This window comes from Hemitrygon akajei, chromosome 19, assembly GCF_048418815.1.
Source record: "Hemitrygon akajei chromosome 19, sHemAka1.3, whole genome shotgun sequence".
In the NCBI taxonomy this organism is placed as follows: Eukaryota; Metazoa; Chordata; class Chondrichthyes; order Myliobatiformes; family Dasyatidae; genus Hemitrygon; species Hemitrygon akajei.
The window spans coordinates 74,506,369-74,533,564 of NC_133142.1; the positions used below are offsets into that span (position 1 = coordinate 74,506,369).

Below are 27,196 nucleotides of genomic sequence, written 5' to 3' on the forward strand. Positions count from 1 at the left end.
GAGACAATTTTTAATAAAACCAGATAGGTCTTCAGAAATAATTAAGGGTAGAATGTTCTCCAATCTACAGGCCAAAACTTTAGCCAAAATTTTAACATCAACATTTAGCAAAGAAATCGGCCTGTATGAGGAACACTCTATTGGATCTTTACCTTTTTTCACTAAAAGAATGATGCATGCCTCATTAAATGATGCTGGCAATTTACCATGTTTAAACGAGTCAGTTAAAACTAACATTAGTTGAGGTGAAAGCAGTGAGGAAAATGGTTTATAGAATTCTGCAGAGAACCCATCAGGCCCAGGAGATTTACCAGACTGCAGTACAGAAATAGCTGAGGATACTTCCTCTAGTGATAATGGTTCATTCAATTTTGCTTTAAGATCAGGAGAAAGCGTAGGAATATTTAAACTATTTAAGAAAAGTTCGACAGAAATTGTATCATTTAGAAGTTCAGAAGTATAGAGTTGAGAATAGTAATTCTGGAATGTGTCATTAATTTCAGAATGATTCAAGGTAATGTTCCCATTTTCCATTCGAATTTTTGTGATATGTTGTTTAACTTTAGAGCACCTTAGTTGGTTGACTAAAAGTTTACTGAATTTATCACCATGGATATAAAACCGGAAAAAAACATGGATATAAAACATGGATATACTTTCCAAAAGTTGGCGTTCAATTGGGTGAGTGGAAATAAGGTCAAACTTAATTTGAAGTTCCACTCGTTTCTTATACAGCTCCAGATTTTTAGTCTGGGCATATAGTCGGTCTGTTGCTTTAATTTGATTGACCAGATCTAATCGCTCTTTATGGGTCTTTCTATTCAAATTCACAGTATATGAAATTTTTTGACCACTTAGATATTCTTTTATAGCGACCCAAACAACCTGACTTGAGGTTTCAGATGACGTGTTAGTATTTTTAAAAAAAAGTTATCTGGTCCTCCATAAATTTTACAAACTCATTATCCAACAACAAAGTCAAATTAAGACACCAATGTTTATTCATTTGGGGGAAACCAGGAAGAATTATAGACATGGTGACTAGGGTGTGATCTGAAATCAATATACTCCGATAGTCATCATGTACTCCAATGGAATCAACTGATTATCAATTAAAAAATAATCAATTCTCGTGAAAGTATGATGGACATGTGAAAAAAAATCTCTCACATTTGGATGGAGAAAACACCATACATCGGAGATACCATAAATAGAAAGGACAGACTGAATTGATAAATCAGATTTACTTGGTAATCTAGGAATAGAGGACAATCGATCCAAAACTGGATCTAACCAACAGTTAAAATCACCGCCCAATATGAGAGAATATGAACTCAGCTCAGGCAATAAAGAGAAGAAACAATCAAAAATCTCTGCATCATCCGAATTGGCATATAAATTAGCCAAGACTACCAGTGTGTTGTACAATCTCCCTGAGACAATAATAAAATGACCATTTGTATCAGATACTTTGTTATGAAGCTCAAAGGGAACATTTTGATTTATAAGAATTGAACCCTGCCCCCCCCCCGGCTTTAGCCTGAAAAGTTGAATGTAAGTGCTGCCCCACCCATCTTGACATAAGACAAGATTTATCAGAACTACGAATGTGTTTTTTTTTGCAAAAAAGCAATTGCTGCGTTAAGCTGTTTAAGATGTGAAAACACCTTCCTTCTTTTAACAGGATGGTTCAATCCCTTAACATTCCAGCTTACAAAATTCAACAGACTAACCATTGTCCTTTTTAAAAAAGATAGAGGATAGTAGGCATAAGCATTGTCAGAAATTTGAGTAACAGCTCTGGGGAAAAAGTATAAAACAAGAAAAACAGGACAGAAATACATCCTGAATAATACAAATGTCTAAAGATTCTATGAATAATATTGGTGTTACAGTTCCTTCCCCCCCCCCCGCACCCCACGGCAAGAGAGCTACCGAAAAGCAGCAGCAAGCTCTTCAAAAGAAAATCACCCCATAATCTGACTTACTGTTTCTTAACATCATCATCAGCTCCATTTTGCATCAATTAAAAAAAAAGAAAACTTTTAGCTCTACAAACTAAAGTTATACATAGTGAAAAGAAAAACCATTCCACCAAAATTTGTTAAGCTTAACTCAAGGTAATAATCCAAAAAAAAAATGAACTAGTGTTTAAGAAAAAATATAAAAACAAGTAAACAGATTTTACCCAATAACCTACCCACGAGAAACTATGAAAAATGAATTTACTGACTTTAGAGAGAAAGGTCAAGAAAAAAAATCAGAAAATAAAAATGCTTCTCCACCGATATAAGTAATCAGACCAAACCAGAGGGAGTCAAAGCCTTAGGGAGGTCATCGATAAATTTCTGAAGCCGAGTTAAACCACTTTTTGCCTCCACTAGTAAGAACTATTTGGAGGCGAGCTGGAAATCGAAGGGAAGGCCTGAATCTGCGATTATATAATTCTTTCGTGACTCCTTTAAACTCGGCTCACAGACTCAGAACTTGGGGAGCATAGTCCTCGACCACACAAATTGGTTGTCCCTTATATTCTAACTTCCCTCTCTGACAGGCTTCCTTAATGAGGAGATCTTTAATATGGTAGCGATGAAAACAAATAATTACTGGACATGGCCTATGTCCCATCTCCAGCATAGGCCCGAAAGTACGGTGAGCTCTGTCTATCTCGGGAAGGGTCAAAAGTATATCATTCCCAAAATTCTCACATAGCAGAGTAGATAAAAATTCAGCAGGAGATCCATGTTCGATAATTTCTGGCAAGCTGAGAATACATAGATTTTGACGTCTGCTCCGACTTTCCAAATCAGTAACTTTGGATAATAGCTTGCTGTTATGATCTCTCAAGTCGGAGCAAACGCTTTCCAGCTCTTTAAAACGGTGGTCTAACATATCCATGGCAGACTCGAGATGTGAGCATGATCCTCCACTATGGACTGAATTTGATCCAATTTCAAATTGACCAAACTGATAGAAGACTTAAATTCAGCCGTTATCTCCTGTTGGTGCTGCTCCAAAATCGAGATAATGTTTTCACCTGAGGGGCCGGCCGCAGGAACTTTTCTTCCCTGATTTGGTGGTCTTTGAAGCCATCATAAAATAGGCATATTCGCAGGCAGAAGGGAGAATAAAAAGTTTAACAGTTTGGAGTGAAAAAAAGGAAGAGGAGGGGTGCGGAGATAAGAAATAAAACGGAGTGATAGCTTTTATCAGCTAAACCATCGCTATCTTAACCGGAAGTCCCTATAGGGTCTTTTAAGAGACTTCTGGATAGGTACATAGAGCTTAATAGAGGACTATGGGTAATTTCTAAGATAATAAAATGTTCAGCACAGCTTTGTGGGCCAAAGGGCCTGTATTGTGCTGTAGGTTTTCTATGTTTCCCACAACTTTTATAATTGAGATTTCATGTTGGTCAATTATTATTTATATTTTGGTTTGCATTTTTTAAATTTTTGCTCCCTTTCACACGAGGCACATCGTTCATTGTGGTCTTTGGCCTTTCTCCTTTAGGCTTTATATGGAAGATAGATAAAGGGCCAGGATTGCTCATGAACCATACCTCAAACCAAAATGGAGTGAAAGAAAAGGCAAAAATAAACCAAAAAGTAACCATTAATTGGTATTTTAAGTCAGTTTGTGATAGATAGGGAAGATGAAAGGAGGTAAGTTTTCCCATAGTTTCAAGGTCCTGAAACTGACAAATTAGACAAGGAGCAATGCAGTAAATCTGAAATAATCTCCTGAGATTTCAATGTCATGATCCTGGGTTACGTGTCAAAAATTAACAAGTGTAGTTGAGGATTGAAGTTACAGAAAATAGGCAAAGACATCCAAGCTTTCAAATTGTGAAATTACATTAAAGAAAGGGGTTATAAAAAGAAGTGGAGAGGATTGGGTGTCAAGGTGGTGTGACAGCTAGTACGGCACTATTACAGCTCAGTGCATTCTGGAGTTCAGAGTTCAATTCTGGTGCCGATCTGTAAGGCGTCTCTGTACATCCTCCCTGTGGAATGTGTGGGTTTTCTAAGGTGCTCTGGTTTACTCCCACGGTTCAAAGACATACCGGGTAGGTTACTTAGTCATTGTAAATAGTTCCATGATTAGGTTATGGTTAATTGAGGTTGTAGGGTTGCTGGGGACGGTCTGGTTCAAAGGGCTGGAAGGATCTACTCAGCACTATATCATTAAAAAAAAACTTGTAGAACAGAAATGCCAGTTTATATCCACTGGACAGAATAGCTCCTTTCTGTACACTTATGGTGATGCCTGTTACTGAGCTCAGTCATAATGTTACGATACACAGGGATAGTTCTCACACTGTAAGTTCCAGGTTTTAGCTGAGATATAAAGATCTGGAGTTAAATAATACCCGTATTGCGCAGGGGGAGGGGGAGGGGTGCGGATTTAAACTAGAGTTCAGGGAATGAGAACCAGAATGGCAGAAGAAGTGGTGGAGAGGTTGTGGAGATAGATGTTGTTAAGTCTTCAGACAAAGTCAGGAGTCAAGGTTGGGCATGGTGCAACTGGTGTCCTGAGCTGTATATATTTGAATGTAAGAAGTATTGTAATTTCATCTATGTTTTTCTTAAAATTAATAAAAAGATTTAAAAAGAAAAGAAGTATCGTAGGAAAAGCAGATGAGCTCAGGGCATTGATCAACACTTGGAATTATGATATTGTAGTCATTATTGAGAATTGGTTCAGGAGGGGCAGGACTGGCAGCTCAATATTCCGGAGTTCCATTGTCTTAGACGTACAGAACATGAGGGCTTAAAGGAGGAGGGGTGGCATTACTAGTCAGAGAAAATATCGCAATAGTGCTCAGTCAGGCCAGCCTGGACAACTCATCTAATGGGTGAACTGAGAAAAAAGAAAGTTACGGCCACGTTTATGGGCCGATATTACAAACCACCCTACAATCTGAGGGATTTAGAGGAACAAATTTGTAGAGATATTGCAGACTGTTGCAAGAAACATAAGATTGTTATCGTAGGTGATTGTAACTTTCCACATACATACTGTAAAAGGATTGAATGGGATAGAATTTGTCAGATGTGCTCAGAAACATTTTCTTTATCAGAACATAGAAATCCCAACTGCAGAGTGTGTGATACTTGATCTCCTATTAGGGAATGAGACAGGGCGGGTGGCAAAAGTGTAGGTGAACGCTTTGCATCTAGTGGTCAGAACGCCATTAATTTCAAAGTAAATGTACAAGATAGGTCTAGTCCATGGTTGAGATTTGAGATTGGAGAAAAACCATTTGGCAAGTGTGAATTGAATCTGGCAAGTGTGGATTGGGACAGGCTGTTTTCTTGTAATGGTGTACTTGGTAAGTGGGAGACCTACAAAAGTGAAATTTTGAGAGTACAAAGCTTGTATGTGCCTGTCAGAATAGAAAATAAAGATATGAGGTGTAGGGAACCATGGTTTTCAAGAGATATTGAGGCCGTACATTACAGATATAGGCAAGAAGGAACAAATGAGGTGCTTAAGGAGCATAAGAATTGCAAGAGAACCCTTAAGAAAGAAATCAGGAAGGCTAAAAAGAAGGCATGAGTTTACCTTAGTAGACAAGGTGAAGGAAAATCCTAAGAGCTACAGATCCGTTATGAGCAAAAGAGTTGCAAAGGACAAAATGAGTCCTCTGGAAGATCAGAATGGTAATCTGTGTGTGGAGCCAAAAGAGATGGGGAGATATCAAATGAATTTTTTGCATCAGTTTTTACTCTGGAGACAGACACAGTCTATAGAAGTAAGGCAAAACTTCAGAAGTAAAGTTGAAAAAGTAAAGAGAAAATTTACAAGGATGTTACTGAGTCTGGAGGACCTGAAAGATATGGAAAGACTGAATAGGTTAGGACTTTATTCCTTGGAATATAGAAGATCAAGAGGGGATGATAGAAGTATGCACAATTATCTGGTTATAGACAGCAGGGTTTTTTCACTGAGATTGGGTAGGACTACAACTAGAGGTCATGGGTTAAGGGTGAAAGATGAAAAGCTTAAGGGGAACATGAGGGCAACGTCTTCACTCAGATGGTGGTGAGAGTGTGAAATGAGCTGCCAGTGTAAGTGGTGCATGCAAGCTCAATTTCAACATTTAAGGGAAGTTTAAAAAGGTACATGGATGGTAGGGGTATGGAGGGCTATGGGCTGGGTGCAGATTGATGGGAGTAGGCAACTTAAATGGCTTAACACAGACTAGATGAGCCGAAAGGCCAGTTTCTGTCTGTCCTTTTTATGACTCCAAAATATAGCATTTTAACACCACTTAATGACATCAAGATGCTCTCCCCAGCAGGAATGTTTTAAGAAATTATTAATTTTGGCAAAAATAATGAGCAAAAAATGTGCCAAAATCATTTTGATTGAAAGATATAAGTAATAAAAAGGTTTTAAACTCTATTCATCTCTGTGTGAATAATGGTATTAATTCTCATTACTTAATACTGAAATATAATGCCTGGATTTGCATTCATTAATACATCTTTCAGTAATTGCAAATTTGAAATCATTGGTCCTTTACATAAGTCACATGGAAACAGACCTATCTGCCCAATGCTGACCAATTAAATGCTCATCTTTTCTTCCCTCCTTTTATTGCATTTCAATGAGCCACTTCATACTTGTTACACATACTTAATCAAACAACCTCTGTTGTAACAAATCTTTAATAATTTATTATGGTTGTATATTATTTCAAGAATTCATTCACTCAGTACATGTCATTCAATTTCATTTATGAGTGTACCTTGGTTTCCTGATGGTCCAGTCGAGGAAATGCAGAGAACAATATTTAATGGTTCTGTTCATTTTTGTATTGTCACTTTTGGGAAAGTTTTCACACCTCAGAATAACATAAATTATTTTGGTATTTCTTTATCAGATTTTACATAATAATGAGCCACCTGTTTCTACACTAAATATCTCTTGTCACGATCACCTTGTTAATAGTGCTGCTCATTACACTTATTCTGATAACAATTGGGTTTAATGTTAATAGTCTTCTCTAACTGAGGTCATTTGTAATTAACTGCAACTTGTTTTCATTCTCATATACAACATTGTCAGGTAAATAATACACAAGTGTGTAGAAATACAATTGACAGCAAAATGGTGGGGGAATGACATATTACTTGGAAGCTGACAACCTAAGTATGCTAGAGGACCTCATTATAGGAAGGATGTGGAAGCTATGGAGAGGGTGCAGAGGAGATTTACCAGGATGTTGCCTGGATTGGAGAAGAAGTCATATGAAGCAAGGTTAGCAGAGCTGGGACTTTTCTCTTTGGAGCATAGAAGAATGAGAGGGGACTTGATAGAGGTCTACAAAATTATGAGAGGCATAGATAGGGTGGATAGTCAGTACCTGTTTCCCAGGGCACCAATAGCAAACACCCAGAGGGCATATGTACAAAATTAAGGGAGGGAAGTTTAAGGGAGACATCAGGGGTAAGTTTTTTTACTCAGAGGGTTGTGAGTGCCTGAAATGACTTGCCAGGGATGGTGGTGGAGGCTAAAACATTAGGGGTATTTAAGAGCCTCTTGGACAGGCACATGGATAAAAGAAAAATGGAGGGTTATGGGGTAGTGTGAGTTTAAGGATTATATGGGTTGGCACAACGTGGAGGGCTGAAGGGCCTCAACTGTTCCGTAGTGTTCTATGTTCTATGAATTTTATTCGTAGAAGAACATAAAAGTGATTGCGCAGTGGTTATACAACTTTTGATTTTATATATTCTATCATTTTACTATGAAAGTAATGCTGAGGTACTGGAGTCAGTGAAATAAAGAATTGCATCAGGACTGCGTAGTTATATCTTACAGCGGCATGATAGCATAACGTTATGGCACCAGCAAACCAGGTTCAGTTCTGCCACTATCTGTAGAGAGACTGTATATTCCCCCCGTGGATGTGCGGGCTTCCTCTGGGTTTTTCATTTTCCTCCCATGTTCCAAAGTGGTATGGGTTAGGAGGTTAATTGGGCAGCACAGGTTTGTGCTGTCTCGCTAAATAAAATAAAATCTACAAGGATGAACAAGGTGGGTCCTTTGTTTCATGATATAGTGACTGAAGATCAGATAAATTGAGTTCAAAATGACGAAGGGCTTCTATTGGAAGGAATCAAGTTGTGGGTTCCCTTGAGGGAGAGAAAACAATTATCAACACATGATCCAGAGGCAGCCCATGTGTCAGTAGATTGTTGGGAATGAGGGATTTGTTGCCACAGAGATTGGGACATGTTAAATTTTAGAGGGGGTAGGGCAACTGTATGGATGAAAATGGAGTATTAAAGGTGTTAGATGCATGAAACAGGAAGTAGTTCTGATGGGGCATAAATGACTGGCTGAGCCAAATACCTTGTTCCCACAGTGGGTACCCTAATCATGTTCTGTTCTTAATAAAAAAAAAGCAAAGAGCACTTGAAAAGAAAGAAGGTTTTAGTGCACAAATTATGTAAAAGTAATGAAAAGATATCTGTTGTAATCTGGAATTAATGGCTTTCCAAGGCTTGTTCCATTTCCTGATGCAAAAGAAGCACCATGACTATCAAATTATTGTGGATAATTCAGCAATTCGACCTGGACTATTGTTCGCTCTTACAAACTAATGTTAAATAAGTAATATTAATTTTGTTTTACTTAAACAGAGTGGCAAGAGTTGACACAGAGTCTTGAAGCAATGTACCTTTGCTGTTTTGAGTTTTGTCACTGTGGATACCCAAAGGTGTAAGTGGCTGGAAGACTGCAAACTGAAAATGAATCACTCAACCCAATGCTGAGAGGGAAAATCGGGCGATGAAAATGTTAAAGGAGTCAGCCACAGCTTGCACAAACATCAGGTCAAGGGTTCAACAGAGGTCACCGCACTACAAAAAATGGAAACTACAATATTCTCAAAAATAATTCCTTCCAGAGGATGAAATCTCAATGTGAGCACTGTCATGAGTGTCAAAAAAAGGAGAATTGAACAGTCCGGACCAGGAGAATATTTGAAGTTAATTCCCACTTTAGTTCTATGATCAGTAACTTGCATTTTGGTCTGTAGAGTTAAAGAACAGGGTAGACAGGTTAGAAAAGGAAGAAAACTGTTAACGTCCTCTGGTGTTCAAACTCAAGATCTGGAAATATCTTGTGTCTCTTCATATCCTCATTAATCATTATGCTGGATTAATTACTTACTCGTGTTATCAAATTGAAATGGCAAACTTTAATCTATTGATTGTTTTGATAACTGGTTGAGAGGCAACTTCTCTGCAGTCACCACCAATATAATAAATAACAAAAAAAATGTTAAGATTGTCCAGTGCAACCAAATGGGAAACCAATTTGATGAACCCTGCTATTGAGCATCTCCTTGTTCAGAGGGGTAGCAATGCCAACATTGGATTTAGAATTTCTCAGTTAACATAGTTCCTTTGTCAATATGCATCATGTAACTGAATACCCTGCTATTGTCAGTGAGGTCACTCTCTCCCCCCACCTCCCACCACCAGTTTATCAACCATAAGGGCTCCATGAAGAAAATCTATCACTGATAATCAAACGTTTTCTAAGGGAAAATATTTTCATAGCAAATTTCTAATCATGGTATTTTGACATTTCTACAGTATTGTGGCATGTAGACCTTGATAACATGCTCCAGTATGACAGCTGAATGGTCTTTAAATTTGTCTAAGAAATAAATCTATTGATTGAGTAGAAGAGCCTCACAGCAAGCAGCAACTCTACTAATGTCAAGAGACTGTAAAAATCAGAGGTTTTTTGTCTCTTATTACTCAATGTAGAGAGACTATTTTCATTCACAAGATACTTTTATGGTTTTCAAATGTCACAGTAGAAGCCCTAATCATTAATATCATTTACACTGTAAGCTGGTGTGTGCCATAAGAAAGGAAGAGATGTATTTCTGGGGCCAGCTCAGAGATTGTGCATGAAGTCCACACAAGTAATGAGCAGATACTCTAGTTCAACTCAGATAATGGGCTTTAACATATTTGTTCATCTCCACTGTGTTGGAACTGCATTTCAATATCATCAGGAATATTTATTTAAAAGTTAAATTTATCTTTACAGACCCCGTTTAATCAATTTTACCAGCTACGTCAGTTGTCTTTTGATTAGTGCTAACGATTTTGCGTCCACGGTGAACACTGTTTCCCTCAAGACCATTCATGCTTCTGTAAGTTAGCAATTAATTCCATAATTGTTTCTTATCATCAGGAGAAATATGCAAAATAGAAATCACACTGCAAATGGAATCAAGCCACAAAAAGAATCAAATTTGGTGTGATGGCCAAGATAATGTATTTCTGGTTGTGTTTTTGCACAACTGGTTCTCAGTAAAATGTGTATGGAAACTTTCTAAATCAAGAAGATCCGCCCTTTAAGTTTATCCAAAGTTAAACACTTCCTTCATTAACTTAAGCCAACTGTGCTTTGGTTAATCCTTCCATGATGTTAACCTTTCAGCAGACTGACATCATTGAGGCACTGTCCATAAGATTTATGCAAATGAAAAGGAAATAAACTGAAAGCTCATAAAAGTATGGAGCTGCTGTGTTTTAAAGCATTAAGTGTGCCAAAGTAAATTGCCAAGTCAAAAAGAATCATATTGCACAATGATTAATTCATCTATGCATTGCTTTTCTCTTGTGGATAAAGCCATGTAGCTACCTACATGAAGTTAATGAGGAGATAAGCTTCATGTGTTGTTATCTTAAATTAAATTTATAATCATTATTATTATTTAATAAAATATTCACAGCCGGGTGTAATTGGTTTTATAATTGCATTTCCTCATTTTGCTAGTGATACTAACCCTTCAAAATGAAACAGAGTGTGATTAATGAACAATGTGATAATCACCTTCTTCATTTTATTTATCATACAGAATTCTGGTTCAAACCACAGAAATTGCATTGTGCTGTGTAAAGGTAGATGAATCTAAGTTTAAGTATTTCACAGCAGCTGCTTCAAAAGCAATCTCGTGAAAGCTGATCAGCAATTTCTTCAAGAATTATGTATTTAACATGGCTCAACATTCAAAATGAAACATCCTTAGTCAAAAACAGAAGAGTCATTACTAGCCCTATAAATATCAATGCTCCTTCATCGTAATACCTACTCTAGTTGTCATATATATATACATGTTAAGTATAGAGGATTGGCTTCATGTGCTGAATAGCGTGTTCAACTGAATCCACGTAACTTGCAGACAAAAACATCGCTATATAGCTCAGATGTAGCTGGGTATAACTCCTGGTGTTAATTTTTTATGGTTGCCTGAAAATTGTTCAATCTGAGAAAGTTGTTTCAAAATAAGCTGGGGAACTCTGCTTATCACTATCTGCCCACTGCTTCCTGCAAAGAAGGAATCAGTGAAAGTGCAACAGTTTTGGGGAATACTTTAGCTATCCCTTCCTTGCAGAACACCAGTGGCTGGTGATTGATAGTTTTCTTCCTTGCTTCAAAAATAAATAAATTGAAGCTTCCTTTCAAACATATCCAACATCTCTGTGGGACAAGGAGGGGGGGGGGGAGTATGCAGGGGAAGGGCAGGGAAGAGTATGGAAAAAAAGGAGGATAAAAAGACAACTTTTTATACATTTTTGTATCTTTGTAATTCAGAGATGAAATTTTTATCTTATTATTTTTTATGGATTTAAGTTATTGTGATAAAGAGCATTTTTCCTTAATTTATTAATGCAACAAACAATACTTGAAACTGTCTTGTGTTATTGAAGCTTGAAAATTTGATGTGTATATTTGAGTGCAGAAAGGTAGAACCAGAAAGTTTTCAGGTCTTATAAAAATCCATTATTGTCCAGGAAGATGAAACTTTCTTTAGCATTCGCTTGAAGTTAATATAATCCACATTTTCCTTTAATACTTCAAGGACAGTGGTGATCTTTTCACCAAAATTAAAGGCTGAAAGCAAGGTGGAAGAAAGGATTAGTATGGTACTACATCTTAAAACAGCGATGTTTCCATGTTGAAACCTGGGTTTGATTCTAAACTTGAGATGCTGTGAGTCCACCATCTGCCAGTGCTGATTTGAATTCAAAAAAATTTTGAATCCAGATCCCACAATATGCTCATAATTTAAATCCAAATGGGCACTATTTTGCAGTGTTGTAACAGAATAGACCGTGAATCAAATGAAAACACGTCATTATGGTGCTTCTGTTGGAAGCAATGTTTCAGGCATTCTTCTACTTTGACTTGGGAGAGTATTGATGTCTACTCTGGATGTAGAGTGGAAGAGGTCAATAAATGGATATATACAAAAATGTGGTTCCTTACATTTTTTTAGTATATTGATCACTGAATAGCATGGAAATTTAATAATGCAGATCAAAATGAATAAATGAAATGATTATTTTAGTCCAAATATGATGTTCTAAGTACTTTGCATCAATACCATTATTGAATGTCAGTTGCTGCCTTTGTCTATACAGCTGTAAGAATGCTGATGTTTTCTTGAGACAAGGTGAATGCAGGTTACGGTCTACAGGTATCTGAAGTGTCAGTTTTCCAAATCTTTCCTTGGGCAAAGGATTATGGATTTTGGACTTTATCTGTGTCATTGTTTTGCAACAGGAGGGTTAAATGTGGCACAGTCCATCCACAGCATCTGATTGGCCTGTAACAACTACCCCTATTCTACCATCCAATCAAGTTGAAAATATATTTACTCAGTGTCTCAGTTCCTAGAGCACTTGCAAATAAACTGAATTACACATGATAATGAGAGATTCCCCTGATCAACAGTAGCTTTCACTTGAAGATCAAAGAATTACAGATGCTGTAAGTATGAAATAAAACACAAAGTGAAGGAAATTTGGAGCAGTATCAATGGAATGAGAAATATATCTGATTGGAGACCTTTCATCCAATAATGGATTCAAATCACAGATACTTCATTAAAAACACTTTCTCTTTTCACAAGTGCTGACTGTTCCCAGCACTTTCTGTTTTTAATTCAGTACACCTAATTTAATCTGCAAGCAGGACTATAGCATTGCCAGTATGGTCGAAGATTGTTTCATATTAGTAAGATGGGCAGTGTCAATTTTCCCCCTCCTTCATCTTTCTCTCTCCATTTGACTTCCATCTGGAGATGTATTTCCACCAATCAGCTTGGCAAGTTGAATATGGCATCATCCAAATGGCCTATTTACTTTTTGGACATATTCTCTTGTGTGTGTATATCTTTATCATTGTATTAAGTTATAATCTGAAATGTATAGAACCACATTTCTGAATTTATAAGACAGTAAACAAAATAAAAATATTGTTTTGAATTGGATAAAAATCACTGCTGTTATTTCTAATTCTATGCGGAATTATTTCTAACTAATTTAAGGATCTTCTGGAAATCCTTTTACGCATTCCAATTCTTTCCTCTTCGAGCATTGACATTTTAGCAGAATATTTTAGACAGGTAAGCAGCTTAACTTCAGTAGTATTTATACCTGGAATCATGTAGGCCATCAACAGTGTTGATCTCTCAACAATCCAATGGATGTCAGTAGCAAAACAATAGCAAGGATCATTAAATACCTGTGTACTGAGTAGTGTTGCCTTCAGCTTCCTCTTGTCTGACCATTGCCCACAAGTTCATCCATTGACTGCTGACTGCCTTGAGAGCTGAAGCAAACTATTTTCAGATCTAACCCAGTGCTAGTCTTTTACTCAAGTGTCCATGCCCTCAGCCAAGGTGAGGACATGGGCTTGCATTCTGCTAACAATTTGTGGCTACAAGCTGTACCTATAACAATTCCACCTAATGATGCTAGATTCTGAAAGACAGAACTGGAAATTGATGCAAGAAATACAATTGGAAAGTTATGACAATTACAGATGAATCTGCTTCATTATCACTAACATATGTTGTGAAATTTACTGTTTCGCAGCAGCTGTATGGTGCAATACATAAAAGATGGTATAAATTACAATAGAAATATATGCTTAAGACAATTAATTGGTGCAAAAGAAAAAAAAAACGAAGTAATGTTCATGTTTTGGTTTATTGTCTGCTCAGAAATCTAGTGGCAGAGGAATAAGAGCTGTTCCTAAAATATCTCTTCAGGCTCCTGTGCCACCTCTGTGATGGTATTAATAATCCTTCGGTGATTTGGGATCCTTAATGCTGAATGAGGCATTAAGCAGACTTGCTGAAACATATCATCTCAAACTCAGAGGGTGGTGAGAGTGTGGAGCAAGCTCCAGGTGAAAATGGTAGATGCAGGTTTGATTTCAACATTTAAGATTAATTTGAATAGGTATATGGAGGGCTATGGTCCAGGTGGAGGTTAATGGGACCAGGCAGAATAATAATTTGATGGATGGGCCGAAGGGCTTTTTTCTGTGCTGCAGAGTTCTGTGACTAAGTTAACCCCCAGGACAGTATAGACAGAGCAACAATGGATGTCTCAAGTGGAGATTACATTATCCATTTGAAGAAATAGACAAGCATGTACCATATGCTAGAATGACAATTTTTAGTAGTTGAGTCCTCTACTTTTTGTGAAAATGGCCTTTCACAACAAGAATTATAATTACCAATGTGTTCAAAGACCATAGTTACTTTAACCAAATCAAATTTCTTTCCCATTCTCCATTTTGGTTGATTATACTGATAGAATAATGACTTGACCATTACAATGATTACCTTGACAATGAGTCAAGACAATATGACAATAACCATCATCAAAGGCAGCTGCAAAAATGATATATTGTACAGTCAAATGCAGGAAATTGGATTTCTTGCAAAGAAACTGCTTCAGTGAAAACAATGATACTCCTGTTAGTATCACAACTTCTGTTTGTTAATTTTTTTTTATTGTAAGCTTGTTTAATTGTTTTCCATGCCATCCTGGGTTTACAAGATTACATTTTGCAAATGTAGCTTTCTGAGTATAAATTGATCAACCCTTAAAATAGTAAAATGACTTGATAATATAAGGAGGAAACTAGAATAAGTAGACACATTGTTGAATTTAAGCTAATTTGAAGTGAATTCAGGAAAGAGACATGCTACATATGGACATTCAGAAGGTCTCCAATAAATATCAGACAAGAAGTTACTCAACAAAATTATATTGTAGATAGTGTACTGGCATGGAATGAAGATTGGTTAATGAATATAAAAGGGGTAATTTTCACATAATGAGACAGTAACCACAAGCCCTCCCCCCCCCCCCCATCCCCCAGTACACCCTATCTGTAGACCGTAAGACATAGGAGCAAAATTAGGCCATTCAGCCTAGAGTCTTCTCCACAATTCTATCATGGCTGATTTATTTGCATGTCAACCCTATTTTCCTGCCTTCTGCTCCCTGAATAATCAAGACGTATCAACTTCTGTCTTAAATATATGCAATGACTTGGCCTGCACAGCCATCTGCAACACCTCCACACGTTCACCACCTGGCTAAAGAAATTTTTCATCATTTCAGTTCTAAATTAATATCTCTCTATTCTGAAGCTGTTCCCTCTGGTCCTAGACTCCCCCACTAGAGGAAAAATTCTCATCGCATCCATGCTATCTAGGCCTTACAATATTTGATAGATTTTAATGAGATTCCCCCCCCCCCCCCATTCTTCTAAACTACAGGCCCACACCCATCAAATGTGCCGCATATGTTAACCCTTTCATTTTAGTCCTCTTGAAATGAATGCTACCATTACATTTGCATTCCTTACCACCAACTCAATCTGCAAGTTAACGTTTAGGGAGTCATGCACAAGAACTCCAATGTTCCTTAACACCTATGAATTTTTAATTTTCTCCCCATTTAGAAAATGGTCCAGGCTTTTATTCCCTCCACCAAAGTGCATGACCATGCACTTACCTACACTATATTCCATTGCCACTTATTTGTCCATTCTAATCTAAGTCCATCCACAGGCACTCTGCTTCTTCAACACTACCTGTCCTTCCACCCATCTTTGTATCATCCGCAAACTCAACAACAAAGCCATCAAATTTTTCATTCACATTATTAACATACAATGTCAAAAGAGAGAGTCCCAACACTGACCAATGCGGCCCACCAATAGCCACCAGCAGCCAACCAGAAAAGGCCCCCTTTATTTGCATTGTCTTCTGCCAGTCATCCAATCTTCTATCCATGATAGTATCTTTCCTGTAATACAATAGGCTCATGATAAGCAGCTTCATGTGCAGCACCTTGTCAAAGACCACCTGAAAATCCAAGAACATGACATTCACCAATTCTTCTTTGTCTATCCTGTTTGTTATTTCCTCAAAATAATAAACAGGTTTATAAGGCAAGATTTTCCCTTAAGGAAAACCATGCTGACTTTGGCCAATTTTATCATGTGCCTCCAAGTACCCTGAAAACTTATCCTTAACAATTGAAATCAACCACTGAGGTCAGGCTAACTGGCCTATACTTACCTTTCTTCTGCATAGCTCCCTCACTTCTGAGTGACATGTGCTATTTTCCAATCCTCAGGTACCATTCTAGAATCTAGTGATTCTTGAAAGATCATTACTAATACCCCACAGTATCCTCAGTTACATCTTCAGTGCCCTATGGTGTAGTCCACCTTGTCCAGTTGAGTTAACAACTCAAAATTTTCAGTTTCCCAGATACCTTCTTAGTAATAGCAATTACACTCACTTCTGCACTATGACACTCTCTCAATACTAACATTCTGCTAGTGTTTTCCATAGTGAAGACTAACGCAAAATACTTATTAAGTTTGTATGCCATTTCATTGTCTCTCATTGCTACCCCTCCAGAGGTCCAATATCCACTTTAATCTCTTTTCTCTCTTTATGGCTTTTCTAATTACCTTCTGTTGGTTTTTAAAAGCTTCCCAATTTTCTAATTTTTGCTATATTATATACCCTTTCTTTTGCATTTATGCTGTCTTAGGCTCCTCTTATAAGCCACGGTTACCTCATCCTCCCTTTGGAATTCTTTAACATCCCTGCTAATGTTCTCTTCCAGTTAACTTAGGCCAGCTCCACTCTCATTCCTCTGTAATTCCCCTTTTCTCTGAAATCCCTTTCCTCAACTTTAATTCCGATACATCTGATTTTAGCTTCTCTTTCTCAGACTGCAGGGTGAATTCTATCATATTATGACTACCATCTCCTAAGTGTTCCTTTACCTTCAACTCCCTAATCAAATCTGGGTCATTAAATAACACGTGAACCAGAATTGCTTTACCCGTAGTGTGCTCAACCACTGGCTGCTCTAAAAGGCATCTTGCAGGCATTCTACAAATTCCCTCTCTTGGGATCCAGCAGCAATCGGATTTTCCCAATCCCCCATGATTATTGCAACATTGCCCTTTTCACATGCCGTATCTGTCTCCTGTTGTAATTTATAGTCCGCCTCCTGGCCACTGTTTGGAGGCCTGTATGTAACTGAATCAGGGTCTTTTTATTCTTGCAGTTTCTTGACAATACCCACAATGATTTTACACCTTCTGGTTCTTTATCACTGCTTTCTAAGGATTTGATTTCTTTTTGCCAGAAGAGCCACAGTCCCCCCACCCCCACACCCGTTGCTCACCTGCCTATCCTTTGGATACAATGTGTACTCATGGATGTTAAGCTCCCAACTACGATCTTCTTTCAACCACTATTTAGTGATGTCCACATCATACGTGCCAATTTATATGAAAGATTTAATTTATTCTGTATACTGCGTGCATTCAAATATAACATCTTCAGTCCTGTATCCATCAACCTTTTCAATTTTAACTCATCCTACCAACTCTGAATTTGCCCTATCATCTGCCTGTCCTTCCTCACAGGTTCACTACACACTGCATCTAGTTGTATACCAACTACCCCCTCCTCTGCCCTGTCACTCCAGTTCCAATCTCCCTGCCAAATTAGTTTAGTCCCTTCCTAACAGCTTGAGCAAGCTTGCACAAAGGATATTGGTCACCCTCTGGTTCAGGTGTAACCCATCTCTCTTGCACAGGTGATACCTTCCCCAGAAAAGATCCCAATGATCCAGAAATCTGAAACCCTGCCCCCTGCACCAATTCTGCAGCCACACATTCCTTTGGCAAATCATCCTATTCTTACTCTCGCTGCCACATGTCCACATATTACTTCCCTGGAGGTCCTGCTTTCAGCTTTCTGCCTAACTCCCTATATTCTCACTTCAGGACCTCCTCCTTGTAGAACCGTTGTGGGTATTTAAGGAATCAAGATTAAAGAGACCCTGATGTGAGTTATATACAGGTCTGCCGATAATAGCCAGGATATGGGCTACAATTTTTTAATGGGAGATAGAAATGCATGTCAAAGTGACAATGTTACAAAAGTAATGAGAAGTTTCAATATGCAGGTAAGATTGGGAAAATCAGGTTGGTGCTCATTTTGGAGCTCAAGAGAGAGAATTTATAGAAAGCTTGGCAATGGCTTTTTAGACAGCTGTGGTTCAGCCCACTGGGGGTCGGCTGTTCTGGATGGACGTTGTGTAATGAACTGGATTTGATTATGCAGCTAAAAGTAACAGAACCCTTAGGAGGTAGTGAACATAATATGATAAAATTCACCATGAAATTTGAGAGGGCAAAGCTAAACTCAAACTCAAATTACAGAGGAGTAAAGGGAAGGCCAGGGCACCTTCAGAACCCAACCTCGTACAACAGAGCTCGATGGATACGATTATATATTCCCATTTCAGCCGAGAATGACAACTGCTTCCATGGTCTGTACAGTTGCTACTGAATGACCTGTCACTGCTTAAAACTGACGGAAACAATGCTGATTCGGGCTATACTTCTCACCAGATTCCACTTAGAAAACTTGGCTGCAGGTCAGGGATACAAGTGCATTTAAGGAAATGGGGTTTCAGACTCCAAATACTGACTACTGTAAAACGTACAGTCTCTAGTAAATATAATCTAAGATCTCAGCACTGAGGTGTTGTATCAGAGAAACATTAGGGCCACGCGTGTCCTTTGTTTGACAGAAAACTGGTTAACCCCTTCCATACTGGGCGCAGCGATTCAGATTGACAGGTTCACTATACACCTTCAGGATAGGACTGTCGAGTTCTTCAAAAGCAGAAGTGGAGGTGTATGCCCCATGATCAGCACCTCTTGGTGCACAAATGTATCAGTGATGCCCCAATTCTGCACACTGGACCTGGAATATCTTGCAATTAAGTGCCATCCAGTTTACTTGCTGCTGGAGATTTCTGCAATCATTTTGGTACATTCCACCTCAGGTCAATGTCAAACAGGCATTTTGATCAAAACATCCTCACCATCATTTTGGGGGATTTTATCCAGGTCAGCCTGAAAAAGGCACTAAATAATTATCATCAACAAATTATTAGTATTACTAGAGGAAACAACACACTGGACCATTGTTACACCACCATCAAGAATACCTACCGTGCTATTCCACGCCCTCACTTCGGGAAGTCTGATCACCTGGCTGTACTTCTACTCCCTGAGTATAGGCAGAGACTGAAGACTGCAGCACCAGTAGTGAGGACTGGGAAGATATGGAAGGGAAGCACAGGAGCGCCTACAGGACTGCTTTGAGTTGGTTTACTGGACTGTATTCAGGGATTCATCTTTGAATCTGTATGAGGATGCCACAGTTCTTACCAACATCATTACAACAATGATCTTTCAAGAATCACCAGATTCTAGCATAGCTCTAGAGAACTGGAAAATTGTGAATGTCACTCCACTCTTCAAAAGGGAGGGAGGCAGAAGAATGAAAACTATAGGCCAGTTAGTCTGACCTCAGTGATTGGGAAGATGTTGGAGCTGATTATTAAGGATACGGTTTTAGGGTACTTGGAGGCACATGATTATATGGGCCAAAATCAGTATTGTTTCCTTAATGGAAGATCTTGCATGGCAAAGCTGTTAGAATTCTTTGAGGAAATAACAAGCAGGACAGAGAAAAGAACTAGTGGGTGTTGTGTACTTGGATTTTCAGAAGGCCTTTGAAAAGGTGCCACACATGAGGCTGCTTAGCAAGGTAAGAGCCCATGGAATTACAGGAATGGTACTAGCATGGTTAAAGCATTGGCTGATTGGTAGGAGGCAAGACTGGGAATTAAAGGAGCCTTTTCTAATTGGCTGCCATTGGCCAGTGGTGCTCCACAGGGGTTGGTGTTGCAACTAGTTCTTTTTACGTTGTATGTCGATGATTTGGATGATGGAATTGATGGTTTTGCAGCCAGGTTTGGAGATGATATGAAGATACATGGAGGGCCGGTAGTGTTGATGAAGTAGGAAGGCTGCAAAAGGACATAGACAGATTAGGATAATGGACAAAGAAGTGGCAGATGGAACACACTTAAGGAAGTGTATGGTCATGCACTTTTGTAGAAAGTTAAAGGTGTAGACTGTTTTTCTAAATGGGTAGAAAATTAAAATATTCAAGGTGCAAAGGGACTTTGCAGTCCTTGTAAATGATTCCCTAAAGGTTAACTTGCAGGTTCAGTCTGTGGTGATGAAGACAAATACAATGTTAGCATTCATTTCAAGAGGCCTAAAATATAAAAACAAATTTGTTATGCTGAGGCTTTTTAAGGCACTGGCAAGACCACACTTGAAGTATTGGGACTGTTTGGACCCCTTATCTAAGAAGGTAATGCTGACGTTAGAGGGAGTTTAAAGGAGGCTCATAAAAATGATTCCAGGAATGAAAAGCTTATCATATGAAGAGTGTTTCATGGCACTGGGCCTGTATTTGCTGCAATTTAGGAAAATGAGAGATTTCATTGAAACTTAGTCGAATGTTGAGAGACCTAGATAGACAAGATGTGGAGAGAATGTTTCCTATAATGGAAGAGTCCAGAACCAGAGGGCACAAACTTAGAATAGAATTTAGAATGGAGATAAGTAAGAATTTCTCTCGTCAGAGGGTGAATCTGTGGAATTTGTTGCTACAAGTAGCTGTAGAGGCCAGGTCATTGGGTGCATTTAAGGTGAAAGTTGATAGATCCTTGATAAGTTAGGGGTTGAAAGGTTACAGGGAAAAGGCAGGAGAATGGGGCTGAGAGGGAAACAGATCAGCCATGATTAAATTGTGGGGCAGATTCAATGGGCTGATTGGCCTCATTCTGCTCCTATATCTTAATGTCTTCCTTTTCCTTCTAATGACATTGGTACGACTATGTACCATGACTTCCTTTAGGATTTAGAATTTGGGTGACTAAATCAAGCGCAACATATGTACTGTAAGTTTGCTGATGATGCTAAACTCAGTGAGAGAGTCGGTTGGGAAGAGGATTCAGAGAGCTTTGAAATAATGTAGACAGGGCCAACTGAGTCTGTGAGAATATAGCAGGCGGAATATAGTGTTGTGGAAAAATGTAATAAAAAAATAATAAGACAGAGCATTCATTTCAAATGAGAGTTGTACGTTTTGTAGGTTTCAAAGGGAATCTGGATGGCACTGATACACAAATCACTAAAAGTCAGTGACCAGGCAGGGCATATAGGTTGAAGTACAAGGGTAAGAACACCATAATGCAATTAAATGGGCCTCTGGTGAGACTATATTGAGACTTCCTTCCTAAGGAAGAATATAGCTGTGATTAAGGATGTTTGAACGGTTTGTTCGGTTGTTGGTTTTGTCCTATTAAGCAGAATGCACCTGTATTTCTCAAATTTGGAACAATCAGAGTCAACCCTATTAACATTCTCATGGGGTTTGAGGGGATGGATGGAGGGAGGATGTTTCCCTGTCATACATAATGGAGCACAATTCAAAATACAGAGCCATTCAGGACTAAGATGAGAAGAAATTTCTTCATGCAGAGTATAGTGAATCTTTGCAATCCTTTACTCTGAGCTGATGTGGAGGGTGTCACTGAGTATACATGATGGAAGTCCATAGATTTTTTGGATTTTAAAGGAAATGATGAATGGGTGAGTAGGCATTAATTATCTACTGCTACTTCTATCATACTTGCCTACAGTGGTGAACTGTTGCCCTGGTTATTTTTCTGATAAAGCAATTTCACAAAGTATATAGACTGTATGAATAAATGGCAGTTAACAGGAAACTAAAATGTCTTCCGTACTCATGATAGGAGCCTAATTGATGATAGAGGTAGAGGGCAGTACAATCTGTTTCAGTGTTCAACATGGAGGATGATGCCATCCATGATTTAGCAGAAGCATTGGTCATGAAAGAGTTATCAGAAAGACCAATCATATTTATGTAGATGTATCAGGGGTTGTTGATGGAAATCAGAATGGTGATTACAGAAGCATTTGTGGTAATTTTTCAATACTCCTCAGAATCTAGGGAGAGCCAGAGGACTGTAGTCTGGCAATTATGATGTTGTGGGCATTAGGGTATGTCTTCTTTGGAGCATTAATGGAGGAGAAATTGAATCAAAGAGTTGATATATTAAACATATCCTGCTAGATTGATTGAATTGGATGTTTTGTGCAGATGTACAAAGAAATTTTAAGAAAGAAATTTTCAGATGGTATATGACAAAATGGAAGCCCAACTTATAACTTGAAAGAAAATGAGTACTACACAGTTCAGACTAACTCTTTGAAAATGTGTCCCCTAACACACGTTCTTTCCCTAACCTCATTACTTTCAATAAAAAACATGATAATCCTTTTTTTTTTAAATTAAATTTCAGTTCCAATTTTAGGTTGCACCACAGGCAGTTTAAGTTGCCTGTTGGAGGCACCACATAAGCAGCATTTTCAGGACTGATGATGTGATTATGAAGAAACCCAGTCACAGCAACAAGTTCAGCAGACACCACTTCTCTGAAAGACTGAGTGCAAGGCACTTCATGATCAGCAGGCAGAGTCTCCTCGAGTAAGTTGTTGCAGATTTTCTCAGATGATGACAGCTTGATAGGATGTGAAAAATGTAGTTATGTATGAAAGCTTTGAAGCTTTAGAGAGTTAGTTTCATATGTACTCCCACGTTGTCAAAAAAAGACTGAAGTATCTTATGTTACAAGCTAGAGATAGACGACTTAAGGCATTGACCTGCTGAGTTCATTTGACCATTTGCTTTATGTTAGGAGCTCTCATGTACATCGCAGAGAGGGCTCTGGCAGATAGGAGTATCCTGTGCTAGAGTGTGGTGCAGCTTTCACAATATATTGAAGATATAGAGTGATTGAATGCATTTTGAATTTCAAAAATATTGTTAAGGATTTAACTTTCCACACTCGTCCACCCTGAGGTATCAGAATCAGGTTTATTATCACTGACGCATGTCAGGAAATTTATTGTTTTGGCAGCAGTACAGTGTAAGATATTAAACATTACTATAAGTTACAATAAAAAAATAAATATATAGTGTAAAAGAAGAATAGTGAGGTAGATTTCATGAACCATTCAGAATCTGATGGTGGAGCGGAAGAAACCATTCCTAAAAGATTGAGTATGTGTCTTTAGGCTCCCGTATCTTCTCACTGATAGTAGTGATGAAAAGGAGGCATGTACTGGATGCTGTCTTCTTGGGGCACTGCCTTTTGAAAATGCACTCTGGTGGAGAGGCTAATGCTCGTGATCGAGCTGGCTAAGTTTACAGCACCCTGCAGCCTCTTTCCATCCAGTCTAGACCACATACAAAATTTGTCTTCTTTCTTAATATGACATTGCAGCACTAAATAATTATTTTGTTAATTTAACTCTGATCTCAGTAAAGCATGGATCAGAAAACTAGCATGGTTGGCATTTCCACTAGCTCTTCCTTAACAAAACTCACGATCCATACTTCTATATGAAACATGCTTCTCCATGCTAAAGCCTAAAACAGCTCAAAATTGTACTCCATCCTCCACCTCTGTAATTGATTTTTCTTTCTTAATGGGAACATAGGACTTAGGAAAGTTCAGCGACACAAAATTTTCCCTAGACTTCTCTGCAGTTGATGCTAATGTGACAAAGAATTGTAACTGTCCTGTGCCTCCCTATTCCTGGAGGCTTCCAGACAGCAAAGAAGCAGCAGCGGCAAATTGGACCTGGCTGTTGTTCAGTTTTCACAGTAGAACTGCTACCTCATAGCTACAGTTACCTGGGTTCAGTCTTGACCTTGTGTGCTATCTACAGTGCCCGTAAAAAGTACTCACCCACTTGGAAGTTTTCATGTTTTGTTGTTTTGCAATATTGAATCACAGTGGATTAAATTTGGCTTTTTTTGGACTCTGATCAGCAGAAAAAGGACTCTTGTGTCAAAGTGAAAACAGATCTCTACAAAGTGATCTAAATTGCAAATGTAAAACACAAAATAATTGATTGCATAAATATTCAACCCCTTCAAGTCAATATTTAGTAGATGCACCTTTGGCAGCAGTTACAACCTTGAGTCTGTGTGCATATCTGGACACTGCAATATTTCCCCATTCTTCCTTACAAAACTGCTTAAGGTCTGCCAGATTGCATGGGGATCGTGAAAGAACACCCTTTTAAAATCCAGCCACAAATTCCCAATTGGATTGAGGTCTGGACCTTGACTTGGCCACTCCAGGACATTAGCTTTGTTGTTTTCAAGTCATTCCTGTGTAGCTTTGTCTTTATGCTTGAGGTCATTGTCTTGCTGGAAAACCAATCTTCGCCCAAGTCCAGTTCTCTTGCAGACTACATCAGGTTTTTCTCCTGGAATTCCCTGTATTTTGCTGATTCATTTTACCCTCTACCTTCACAAGCCTTCCAGGGGCTGTTGCCGTGACACACCCCCACAGCATGATGCATCCACCATTATGCTTCATTGGAGGGAATGATGTGTTTTTGATGATGTGTCATGTTTGGCTTATGCTAAACATAGTATTTAGTCTGATGACCAAAAACTCAATTATATGACTTCGAAAACCAATTGGCTGCACCAGTAATGAATTGGTGTGTCATATTAAAAGGGGGAGGTGAATACTTATGCAATCAATTATTTTTGTTTTATATTTGTAATTAATTTAGATCACTTTGTAGTGATCTGTTTTCACATGACATGAAAGAGTCTTTTTCTGGTGATCAGTGTCAAAAAAGACAAATTAAATCCACTGTAATTCAATGGTGTAAAACAATAAAACATGAAAACTTAAAAGGGAGGTGGGGATGAATACATTTTATAGGCACTGTAAATGGAGTTTGAACCTTCTCTCTTGAATGCCCAGTTTCTTCCCATAATCAAAAGGCATGTAAGTTAAATGGGACTGGTGTATAGGTGAATGGTAAAATCCAAGGGAAGTTGATGTGAATATTGGAATGAAATGGTATTAGTGCAGGATTAAAGTAAATGCATTGTTGTTAGATATTGGTGCACTGAAGAGCCTTTTTACATGCTCATAGCAAACCCACACCATTGCAACTTGGCAACCTCTTTCAAAGTGTAAGGCTTGATAAAGGATTTATTTGTTTAGCGATATTGTGCAGAATAGGCCCTTCTGGCCCTTCAACCCCCACTGCCCAGCAACCCTTGATTTAACCCTAACCTAATCACAGGACAATTTACAATGACCGGTTAATCTACTAACCAGTATGACGTTAGACGCCTGACCGCTGTGGCACACCACTAGTCACCGAAACTGTGGGAGAAAACTGACGCATTCCACAGAGGATGTATAGGCTCATTAGCCAGGGTTGAACTCTGATGCCCCAAGCTGTAATAGTGTCGCGTTAACCACTACACTATAGTGGTGCCTAGCTTTCTAGTACAGAATCACTGAAAATCTGTAAAGATTGCTTCATATGATTTTCAAAATTGGTGACATTTAAAATTTGTTAAAAGTACTCAAATAATTAAAAGCACTGAAATAAAGAAAAAGAATGAGTTAAAAAGAAACTCACTTTGTTTTCCCTAATCTTCAGAGCAGGAATCTGCATTCTCAGCCTGATGCTGGTATTATCATGCATTTGTCCCAGATTTATGACAGGACCACAATTGTCCATGACAGATGTACTGCCAGAGGCTTCAGAATCGTTGCCCAGTGCCGTTTGATTTAGCCCTTTAGCTCCACAGAAGCAGCCTGGCCTGAATATTTCAAACATTTCCCTTTTTTTAAGCTAAAGTTAATCATATCTGACCTTGGTCTATGGCTATTCTGAGGACAGATATCATTGTGTGGCTTTGTGGAGAAAATTTCATTCACTCTGTGTCAGCCTACATTCATCAGGTTAGTTGGTACAATTTAGGGGCTCATTCTTTACCTGGGACAGTTTGGGAATCTGCCTCTAACCATTCGGCAAAGATTTAAGCAATGTAGGATCAGAATCAGATTTATCACCATCGGTATGTGTTGTGAAATTTGTTAACTTTCACAACACATGGACTCTCCTTATCCAAACCTGCAGATCCCACCACAGATACACACTGCACTGCTCACAAGATTTAGTGGAGTTCAGAGGAGATTAAATATTTGTGTATGTATCAAAAACCATTAAAGAAGTTGAAACACTACCAAAAATTATTAAAAGTTAAAATGTTTAAAAAGCAGTAGGAGATTTAGGAGATTTTTAAAAATTGAAAATAAATTAATTAAGAAAAAGGAGAGGAAATTAGCTTGTACTTACCATTCTCTTTCTTGGAGATTTCGACTGTTCACATCAATTTACTTGGTTGAACAGGCTGGTGGTTTAGCCTAAGTATTGGGGATTCTGCATTCCCTATCTGGACTCAATTTGGAGCCCAACTTTCACCTTACTTGAAGCTTTGGCACAGTTACTTTGAGGGAACGGCTCCGTGGAATGGATTTGTGTGTCTGCTGAGCTCTGGCATTCTATAACATGCTGGACTGTGCCAGGTCTGACTACCCAGAATGCCACCAATGGTTCTTGCCCGCCCATCCATCCACAAATGCCTCCAGTTTCAGGAAGTGTAGTGCAGAGCTGCCACTCCTTCTAGACAGCAAGACTGGGGCAAAGTTTACCTTCTGCCAATGCTGTGACTGATCATAGAATATAGAAAAGTTCAGGCACTTTAACCCACCATGCCCAACCTGAGTAAAATGCTCGTCTAAAGTAGTCACATCAATGTGCACAAGGTCTACATTGCCTCAGCCCCTGCCTGTCCAAATGTCTTTTAAACATTGCTATCCATTTCCAGTGCTTCTGCTGGCAGCCCGTTCTGGGCACCTGCCACTGCCTGTATAAAAATAAAACTTGCTTCAACCTCCTTTGAAATCACCCCTCCCTTCTTAAAGTGATGTCCTCTAGTATTTGATATTTTTACCCTGAC

The 27,196-nt window shown here is 38.5% G+C and overlaps 2 protein-coding genes across 4 annotated transcripts in view; both read left to right on the forward strand.

Moving 5' to 3' along the window:
* celsr3 (cadherin, EGF LAG seven-pass G-type receptor 3) overlaps positions 1-13,280 on the forward strand; it is a 355,541-nt gene extending 342,261 nt beyond the window's left edge. For all 3 annotated transcript variants that reach the window (XM_073072880.1, XM_073072882.1, XM_073072881.1), the window contains one exon: positions 8,658-13,280. In XM_073072880.1, the coding sequence (XP_072928981.1) occupies positions 8,658-8,685 (28 nt within the window). In that variant the 3' untranslated portion in view covers positions 8,686-13,280. The remainder of the gene's footprint in view (positions 1-8,657) is intronic.
* A 7,235-nt stretch (positions 13,281-20,515) lies between these two features.
* The window catches only part of slc26a6 (solute carrier family 26 member 6), a 145,819-nt gene continuing 139,138 nt past the window's right edge, over positions 20,516-27,196 (forward strand). The window contains exon 1 of the mRNA XM_073072884.1: positions 20,516-20,626. The gene's annotated coding sequence lies outside the window, so the exon portion shown is untranslated. The remainder of the gene's footprint in view (positions 20,627-27,196) is intronic.